At 47.0% G+C, this 10038-nt stretch overlaps 2 protein-coding genes across 2 annotated transcripts in view; both read right to left on the bottom strand.

The window, feature by feature from the left end:
- Window positions 1-547, bottom strand: part of LOC129500889 (zinc finger protein OZF-like) — a 21352-nt gene extending 20805 nt beyond the window's left edge. Inside the window, exon 1 of the mRNA XM_055311782.1 lies at window positions 488-547. The gene's annotated coding sequence lies outside the window, so the exon portion shown is untranslated. The remainder of the gene's footprint in view (window positions 1-487) is intronic.
- Window positions 1-9623, bottom strand: part of LOC129500044 (zinc finger protein 883-like) — a 13783-nt gene extending 4160 nt beyond the window's left edge. The window contains exons 1-3 of the mRNA XM_055310185.1: window positions 9600-9623; window positions 4608-4838; window positions 488-614 (exon numbers count right to left, since the gene is read on the bottom strand). Coding sequence (XP_055166160.1) covers window positions 488-614; window positions 4608-4838; window positions 9600-9623 — 382 coding nt within the window. The remainder of the gene's footprint in view (window positions 1-487; window positions 615-4607; window positions 4839-9599) is intronic.
- Window positions 9624-10038: the final 415 nt, after the last annotated feature.

The following is a 10038-nucleotide window of genomic DNA, read 5'->3' on the forward strand; positions in this document are numbered from 1 at the left end:
CTTCCACAAATGGAAACAGTCAACACAGAAAGGTAGGGCAGGGATCCCTGGGTGGCGCAGCGGTTTGGCGCCTGCCTTTGGCCCAGGGCGCGATCCTGGAGACCCGGGATCGAATCCCACGTCGGGCTCCCGGTGCATGGAGCCTGCTTCTCCCTCTGCCTGTGTCTCTGCCTCTCTCTCATTCTATGTGACTATCATAAATAAATAAAAATTAAAAAAAAAAAAAAAAAGAAAGGTAGGGCAAAGCTAATCAGCATTGATCAGGCAGGTACAAGACTCAGAAATCAAACCTTTCTGTGAGAGGCTTCAAGGCAGATCACCCTGGGAGTTTCATAAAGCCCAGGCCCAGCAAACACAACACCCATGCCAAGAAACCAGGGAAGGAAGCAGTGCCCATGGCCCAGCTCTGGGAGGGACAGAGACCCTTGGGAAAAGGAGCAGAGCACAGCCCCACATAAGACAATGGTGTGGAAATGAGGTTCCTTACCCAGAGAGGCTATAAGTGCCAAGTTCTCCAGCATCACGTTGCAGTACAGGTGTCTCTGAGCCTCATCAAGGAGCCTCCACTCCTCCTTCGAGAAGTACACAGCCACGTCCTCAAAGGTCACATGGCCCTGTTGTGATGAGGGCAGAGGAGTGTATAAGCAGGCTCTCTAACCAAGACCCCCCAGGTCATGGCCATGGCTCCCCAACTCAGAGGAGATCCTAGGTCCTTCTCCAACTCAGCTCCTCAACTCAGAGGAGATCCTAGGTCCTTCTCCAAAGGTACCTGCTCTTCCTCATGTCAAACTCCTCACTCTGTCAATCATCAATAAGAACTGATGGGGAGAGAGGTTCTTACGTGTCTGTGCTCTAGGCTGATGCACAGAGTGAGTCCCTGCCACTCTCTTCACAGTCAGCTCCCCTGGGATCATACAGATCATGCCCCATATGTCACTTATGCTCAGCCTTCTGGCTTAAACCCTGAGTACAAGGACACTCAGTGTGTCCTCACATTCCCTCCCCATTTGCACAGCACTCCTCTCTCACATGCCAGGCCAAGACCACTCACTCACGATACCACTGCCACCTATGGTCCTTGTCATAGGCACCTCTCTGGCCTCCCCATATGCCATTCTGCACATGGCACCCAGACAGTGACTGGCAAATGCAGCAGGATCCAGGGTTACCCCAGGCCTCTAATAGACCCTCCTGCCAAAGGCAGTCCCAGCAATGCTCTAAGGACTGTCCCACCTGGCCTGGCCCTGTCTTCCAACTTCAGCCACCTAACCTGTGTAGAAGTCAGACCCCCTAAGCCCTCCTCCTCAGTTTTGCTTGTACTGTTCCCATACCAGTCACACTTTTCCTCTCTCCACCTCCTCTCATTCACAGCCCAGTCCCACTTCTCCTACCGCAGCCCAAGAGACTATCAGCTGACCTCCTTTTCCCTTTAGCTAATCTGTTACCATCTGACACTCTTCACGTTCCAGCAAGAGCTGTCACAAAACAACCTGTGGAGGGAAAAAAGTACCATGCCTTCCTCAGTGTCATCTGATCTCCATTACTGCTCTGCCTTTCAATAAATCTTGCATCCAACCTCTGGGAATCCTGTGCCACCACCTGGACCCCCATAGAAGGCCTGTTCCCTTATACCCCCCACCCCCATACACACACACTCATGGTCACTGTACTTCCTCATGTCTTAGTGATGACAGCCATCCCTATCCAAGTGCCCAAGTAAGTGAGCCAGTCCATGGAGAATATCCTTCCATCCTTCCCCTGTAATGGCATTGCCAACATGATCTTCAGAGTGTATCCTCTTATATGTGACATGGTGTATATGCCTGCCACCACGGAGGGGTATCTTCAAACCTGAACCCCTTCCTTGAAATCCAGATGTGTGTTTCCAGATGCCCACTTGCCACCTCCACTCAGGGATCCCTGCAATAGCTCAGAAGCAACATGGCAAAAACCTAACTCCTGATAGCGCTGCTGTTAAATACTCCTGCTATGGACTTCCATTTCAGGTATGGCACTTTCACACTTCTGGCTAAAGCCAAATATCCTGGAGTAATCCCAGATTCTCTCACTCTGTACAGCAGAAAATCACCCCTACTTACAAAATAGCCTAGAAACAAAACAATCTTCTCCAGCTAGGAGCCAGTGCTATGATCTGGCTACCATTAACCTTCACCAAGACTGCAGTCTCCACTGGGGTCTCCTTGCCTCTACCCTCACCCCCACAATCTTTTTTTTTTATTAACTGATTTTTTTTTAAATTTTTATTTATTTATGATAGTCACAGAGAGAGAGAGAGAGAGGCAGAGACATAGGCAGATGGAGAAGCAGACTCCATGCACGGGAGCCCGACGTGGGATTCGATCCCGGGTCTCCAGGATCGCGCCCTGGGCCAAAGGGAGGCGCTAAACCGCTGCGCCACCCAGGGTTCCCCTCACCCCCACAATCTATCCTCCACTCTGCAGGCAGAGAAGCCTGTTTAGACCTAAGTTGGGGGGATCCCTGGGTGCGCAGCAGTTTAGCGCCTGCCTTTGGCCCAGGGCAGGATCCTGGAGACCCGGGTTTGAATCCCACGCCAGGCTCCCAGTGCATGGAGCCTGCTTCTCCCTCTGCCTATGTCTCTGCCTCTCTCTCTCTCTCTCTTTCTCTCTGTGTGTGACTATCATAAATTAAAAAAAAAAAAAATTTAGACCTGAGTCGGATCACTTCCCTTCTTTGCTCCAAACTTTCCACGGACTCACTACCCTCAACAGAGGTTCAGTTCCTCAGGCTGCTACTCGAGGACTGACTCTTGCCCCTCAATCTATTCCCAACAGATTTAATGGAGTTCTGCAGTTCAGTGAATACTCCAATGTGGACATGCTGGTTCTTGTGCCAGGAAACCTTTCATCATTTCACCTTATGGACTAGAGAAACGGGACAATTCAACAGGACTTCTGACCTTGATTAAGGACCCTGTACCTGAGATGACCCCAGGGCCCAGAAAGAAGGGCCTCAGCATGTCACTATCTCCTTTATGTATGTACCAGGACCATGGAGATGGGGATCAGGGTCAGTGAGCACAATGTCCCAGCACTTACTTCTATTATTTCAATGTGTTCACCGTCCTGGAGGCTCCCTGAATCTCACTGCTCAACAATACCTCCAACTCCTCTCCCATCTGGGAGGTGGGGGGTAGCTAAAAGTCGAAATGTCTTTTCTTTTTTTTTTTTTTTAACATTGTATTTATTTATTTTAAAGTAATCTCTCTACCCAACTTGGGGCTCAAATTCACATCTCCAAGATTAAGAGTCTCATGCTTTTCCAAGTGTAAACTTCTAATCATCCAGTCTTTCTGGTGATCGGCCTCAACTTGAGGCTATCTAGGAGCCTCACCCCAAGTCATCTCATTAAAATAAACGCTGCGTGATAAAAGGGGACAGTTAGGATAACAAAAAACACTCCTAACACCCAGAAAATTCTAAGGGTTTTAGGAGATATATGGTGAGTCCATAACAAAATCCAAATACACACACACACACACACACACACACATTTTATCACAAAGGCATATTGTCATTTTAATCAATTACTACTTGCTTACATAAGCTTAACTGGCTAAAGCTATACCGTTTTGAACTTGTACTTCCTAGGTGAGCTGAGGCACCTATGAGATCTTGACAGCCTGGGCTGCTCCACCAGCCAGGCTGGCCCTTCCTTGACTCCACAAGGAATAGACTGTCTGCTGAGTCTTCAGAGCAGAGAATCTCACACACTCTCACACCTTCCCTTCCATCTCCATCCCAGCACGGCTCCTTAACTCATTACACCCTCCCCACCCCCCATAAAGTCCTGGACCACGGGACCCTCCCATCTGCAGGCACTCTGCCTGCCCTCCAGCCCCAGACCTCTCTTCATCTCCGGACCTATCTCACAGAAGGGTCCAGATTTTCCATCCTAAATCTGAGATGCAGGCTTGGTCCTGGTTCCAAGACTTAGGCTGTCATTATCCGAACATCACTGAGCCAGCTTACCCCAGTCCAGACCAGAGCTTGTATGTCACTTCTATTTTGGGAATCTCGGAAACAGTATGTCCAAAATCCAACTCCTAAACTCTCCCTGACACCTGCTCCTCACACCAGTTTTCTCGCCTCAGCGCGTCCAGATATTCAGCCAAAAGAAAGAAAGTTTTTCATCCTGTCTTTTATCTCACAGCCACACTCGCTGCAGCAGGAGATCCTGCCAATTTTAAGATTTACCAGGAATCTTATTACTTCCATTCTTTCAGCCACCGTTCTGGTCCAGAAACTAGCGTCACTGTTTCGAGTCTTTTGCAGCATTCTCCCCCACTCCCTAAGTCCGTGCTCCCCGGAGCCTTTGAAAGACTGAAACTTCAACATCCTCCCAGGTCCCTAGAGCCCTCGCTCCGACAGCTCAGCTGCTCCCTGCAGCGGGAGTGGGACCCCAGCTCTCCCGGGCGCCCCCACGGTCCCTTCCACACGCATTCCACGGGCGGCCAGAAATGGGGGCCCCCTCCTCGAACGCCCCAGGTTCTGGGACCCGGGACCTGGACTGCAGTGTCCTGAGCAGGAGACTTCTCCTTGGGAGGAGTCCCGAGAACACACTCTCACCTGAGCCAGGTACTTTAGCCTGGTCGTCGCCATAGTAACCTGCGGGTTCAACCGGGCCAGGGGACGCGGGATAATGGCGAAGACTGGCAGGTGGCCCCGAAGTGGGTCGCTGCAGCCGCGCTCACACGGAACCTCACACCCGCTCCGTTGCAGAGCACACAAGTCTTTCGCTCCTCTAGGATCTAGTTTCCTCCGCCAGACGCACGAACGAGCAGCCGGTGGCCGGAAACACTGCCTCCAAGCGAAACAGGCGGGAACTCCCACCCCCTGGTCTTTCGTCCTCGTGGAAACACCCACTCTCCTCCCTTATTGGTCACTGTGATCCGGAAGCTTGGCGCACAGTCTTCTGGGTAATGTAGTTCCTCTAATCCTCAGCTTGCTGGAGGGGTAAAAGCCACTCCCCCTCGCCTGCGTATTGATGGCCGAATGGTCCTAGGAGAGGACAAATTAAGACCATTGCAAGTGGGGCTCCTGGGTGGCTCAGTGGTTGGGCGTCTGCCTTTGGCTCAGGTCATGGTCCCGGGGTCCTGGGATCGAGCCCTCCATCGGGATTGCTGCGGGGAACTTGCTTCTCCTTCTCCCTCTGCCTATGTCTCTGTGGAACCTGCTTCTCCCTCTGCCTATGTCTCTGCCTCTCTCTGTGTCTCGTGAGTAAATAAATGGAAAAGTCACGTCGAGTTGAGTCTTGAGTCTTAGAGTCTTTGAGACACCAAAACCTGTTAACCTTAAAACAAAACTGCTACTTATTTTACCAGCCAAAGAAGGTCTTATTTGGGAATAAAAGATAATTATAATCCAAGAGAAACAAACTACAGCAAAATCGTAGGCAGTCGAAGGACAAAGGAGAGGTTCCCAGTTTTATGGAGAAAAGGAGTGAGTTGGGAAGGCTGTTATAAACTACAAGTCCCATGGAATAAACTGGGAGTTCGAAGAAGAGGGACTTTTCATTGGCTGAGTTGTTGAGTTGGAGGATAAGGGAAGTTTTCTTTCTTCAGCTGGGATAGTGAAGTAGTATCCATATGCTAGGTCAAGTGTATCTCTTCCTATTGGGTCTGCAATTGACTGTCAGTGGTAATGCATAAGAGCTCCCTTTGCTGAAACTTCCTCACTACATTTTAGTGAGGTTTCGGGATTATTGCTGTTCATGTATATGTGTGAATATATATACCTATTAAAAGAATCCACTTTAACCTGATTTCTCAACATAAACATTGATGCAGGATTACAAACCATGCAAAGTATTAGAAAACTGAGGTAAGACACAGTCCTTAATTTTTGAGTTTTTAAAAAAATATGTTTTCTTTCTAAAAGACTGTCAAGAGAAAATCTTGGAGAAATTTTCAAGTAAGAAAAATCAAGGCATTGGGGCGCATGGGTGGCTTAATCAGTTAAACCCAGTTCATGCTCTCTCTTGCTCTCTAGCAAATAAATAAATAAAACCTCAAAGGAAAAAAGAAAACTCAAAGCATTGAGATTTAGAATAAAAAATGTGAATTATATACAACAAAATTCTGTTGCCTACGGTTTTGCTAATATGCTTCATCATTGGCTACAAAGTAAAGATATAAAAGTAGATATCACATATCCATTGTTGACACTATTTGCTAATTTGCCATGATTGGTGGTGTTGCAAGGCAAAACCACTAAGAGATTGTGCTAAAATACTATTTTGGGGGTGACTGGTAAGGTGAAGTGTTGAAAATAACAGTTATAAATGTAAAAATCCCAACATTATTTTGGAATTTTAGAAGCTATTCATAAATTTCATAAGTCAGTATGTATAGAAGATACAAAAATTATTTTAATATAAAAGCTCGTAGTGATTTTTATTTTTTTCAAAAAAAAGATTTTATTTATTTATTCATAGAGACACAGAGAGAGAGAGGCAGAGGCACAGGTAGAGGGAGAAGCAGGCTCCATGCAGGGAGCCTGGCGTTGGACTCGATCCAAGGTCCCCAGATCAAACCCCGGGCTGCAGGCAGCGCTAAACCGCTGCGCCACTGGGGCTGCCCTCATAGTGATTTTTCTATAAGAGATTAATGCAAGTCATAAATTTAAAATAAAACAGTGTCTTATTGGCATAGTAGCATGGAATTCAAGTTCAAAGCTAGCAGAGTAAATTATAAAGGTAATAAAGAGGTGCTCACATATTTAGATTCCTCCTGCAAGACTGGGCTATGTTGGTGCTAGAAAACATTGGAAAATAGCTGCTTAAAAAATTGTTCAGGGGAAATAGGGTATCCAACTTTTAAACTCCAATTTTCATCTCTGCTCTTAATCATAGAAAAATTAATTTCAGATAAAGAAGGCTTAAGTGGGAATAAAAAATACATAACTCATACAAGATCATGGAATAAAACATATTTGTGAAATGATAGAGCAAGAGTTCTCAAGCCAAATATAAAATTATCAAAACATATACACAAACTATATGAAAATAATAGGCTTCTATTACAAAAAACATAAAAATTGAAATAAGAATGCAGATGAGAAGATATTGAGTCATCTATAATTTTTAAAGAGTTAATATGTGTATATAATAAGTACATTTAATAAATCCTACAAATAAGCAAGAGAGAGATTTAAAGCCAAAGACTGCAAAGCTCTTGCATACCACTTTAGAATTCCAAAACTCAAACAATAGTTTTAAAAAATAACTTTATTGGCACTCAGGAAAATGAAAAAGGACATTTACGTGATATGATGTGTAGTCAGTCCTGAAATCATGCCTTCTTACAGCTCCTGCTCACCAGACCCAGGACTCCATTAACCTTTGGAAGTTTGTCACCCTGTTAGGCACCCAGAGCTCCCCTCCAACCTCTGGCTCAAGTTGCGTAACTAAATGGGACCTGGAAGATGTAAGTTTGAAGATAAAAACACAGCAGTCGAGTAGAAAACACTAGCCCAGGGTATCTCAACTCATGAGACTACTAAAACAAAAATTTATTATACAAAGAACCTTGAAGGAGAGGCTTACTGTAGCACCCTAGTGGTGTGTGGCAGTCATGACCACTCAAGTGCCTGTAACTCCCCAAGACAGGCAAGGTCCACACAATATCTAATAAAAGAAGGGGCAGAAATTGTGACACATCTGACACAGGTGGGAACAGTCACCTTACCAAGAAGGTACAAAGCCAAATGCATTGGCAGGACAGGCTACAAGACTCAGAAACCAAACCTTTCTGTGAGAGGCTTCAAGGCAGAACACCCTGGGAGTTTCATAAAGTCCAGGCCCAGCAAACACAACACCCATGCCAAGAAACCAGGGAAGGAAGCAGTGCCCATGGCCCAGCTCTGGGAGGGACAGAGACCCTTGGGAAAAGGAGCAGAGCACAGCCCCACATAAGACAATGGTGTGGAAATGAGGTTCCTTACCCAGAGAGGCTATAAGTGCCAAGTTCTCCAGCATCACGTTGCAGTACAGGTGTCTCTGAGCCTCATCAAGGAGCCTTCACTCCTCCTTCGAGAAGTACACAGCCCATCCTCAAAGGTCACATGGTCCTGTTGTGATTAGGGCAGGGGAGTGCATAAGCAGCCTCTCTAACCAAGACCCCCAGGCCATGGCCATGGCCCTCCTCCTCAGCTCCCCAACTCAGAGGAGATCCTAGGTCCTTCTCCAAAGGTACCTGCTCTTCCTCATGTCAAACTCCTCACTCTGTCAGTCATCAGTAGGAATTGATGGGAAAAGAAGTTGTGTCATCTACTTTCTAGAACTGGCATATAGAGTACCTACTGCTCTCCTGAGAGTCCATTCCCCTGGAGTTCCTCAGATCATTCCACTTGTGCTCATCTTCTTTGCTTAAATGCTGAGAACAAAGACCCTGAGTAATCCATTCAAACTCCCTTCCCATTTACACAACACTCTTGGGACTGCACCTGCTCTATCTTCACCCTATGGCTGCTACATCCCCAACACCATTGCCACATTCTGGTTCATGTCACAGGCACCTCTCTGGCTTCTCTACAAGACATCTGCATGTGGCATCCAGGGAGTGCTTGCCAACTGCAGCCAGATTCAGAGGCACCTCAAGCCTCTGATGGACCCTCCTGCCAGAGGCAGTTCCAGCCTGCTCCTCTGCTGCTCTGAGGACCACCCCACCTGGCCTGGCTCCTGTTCCATCTTCAGCCAACCAGACCCTCCATGGACTTCAGGTAGCCTAAACTCCCCTTCCTTTTCAGTGTTGCATGTCCTATACATACACTCATAACATCTTTTCTCTCCACCCACACTCATTCAAAGTCCAGCCTCATCTGCTCCCATCACATGCCAATGTAAAAATCATTGCTTCCAGTAAAAATCATTTGCTTCCAAGCTAACTTGTCAGCTTGTCTGAAATTCCTCTGGCTCTACCAACAGTTATCAAAAAAAGAAAAGTCTGAGCCTGGAGAAGGAAGAAAAAGTATCAATCCTGACCTCTGCATCATCTGACTCCCATTACTTCCTTGTCTCTGAACAGATCTCATAACCACTTCCCCTTGGAAGCCTGTGCCAGTAGCCAACACTCTCCCCTCTCACCACCACACCCCCTACGGTCAGTACTGTCCAGCTTCTGTTAATGAAGACTGCCACCACTACCCAGATGCCCAAACAAGATACCCAGTCCTTGGACAATAACCTCCACATTCTTCCCCCTAATGGCACTGCCACCATAACTTAAAGAGGCCTCCTCTGAAATAAGACATATTATATATGCCGTTAACCTACTCAGATATCTTCAATCTCAATCCCTCCTTTAAATTCCACATTTGTTTCTAACTGCCAACTTGACATCTCCACTGAGGGGTCCCTGGAATATCTCAAACCGAAAGGGCAAAAGCTAACTCCGTGTAGTGTGCTTCTGTTAAGTACTCCACTACTGACTTTCCATCTCAGTACCCGATGCTTCCACATTTCAGTTGCGAAGGCTAAATATCTTGGGGGCATAACTGACTGTTCTCTCATCCATATAGCAGAAAATTGTCCCTGCTAACCAAACAGATTGAGAAACCAACCTCTTCTAGCAGCTTCAGAGCCATTGCTATGAACCATCAACTTTCCCCTGGACTACTATAATAGCTTCCCCTGGAGTCTCTGACCACCTCAGGCTGCCATTCCAGGGCTGATTTCTGGCCCCACCCGTCAGTTTTCTGGGCCCAGCAAATAGAATAGGGACCCACAACTCATTCCCTGAACACCCAACTCACTGTCATCTCTAAGCATCTGAACTCACTGGTTCCTGTGGCCAGGTAACCTTTCATCACATACTACTGGTTGAGTATTGCCCCAGAAAGTGAATCCTACCCCTGACCCCATCTCAGTTGACAGTGTTTCCATTCTTGCAGGTGTTAAAGTCAAAACCCTGCAGTCATCCAGCTCTCAGAGATCCAGATCAAACCACCTCCTCCACTTCCACAGCCACCCCTCTGGTCCAGCCACCGTCAAGGGTGTTCC

Source organism: Nyctereutes procyonoides, unplaced genomic scaffold, assembly GCF_905146905.1.
Source record: "Nyctereutes procyonoides isolate TBG_1078 unplaced genomic scaffold, NYPRO_anot_genome, whole genome shotgun sequence".
Classification (NCBI taxonomy): Eukaryota; Metazoa; Chordata; class Mammalia; order Carnivora; family Canidae; genus Nyctereutes; species Nyctereutes procyonoides.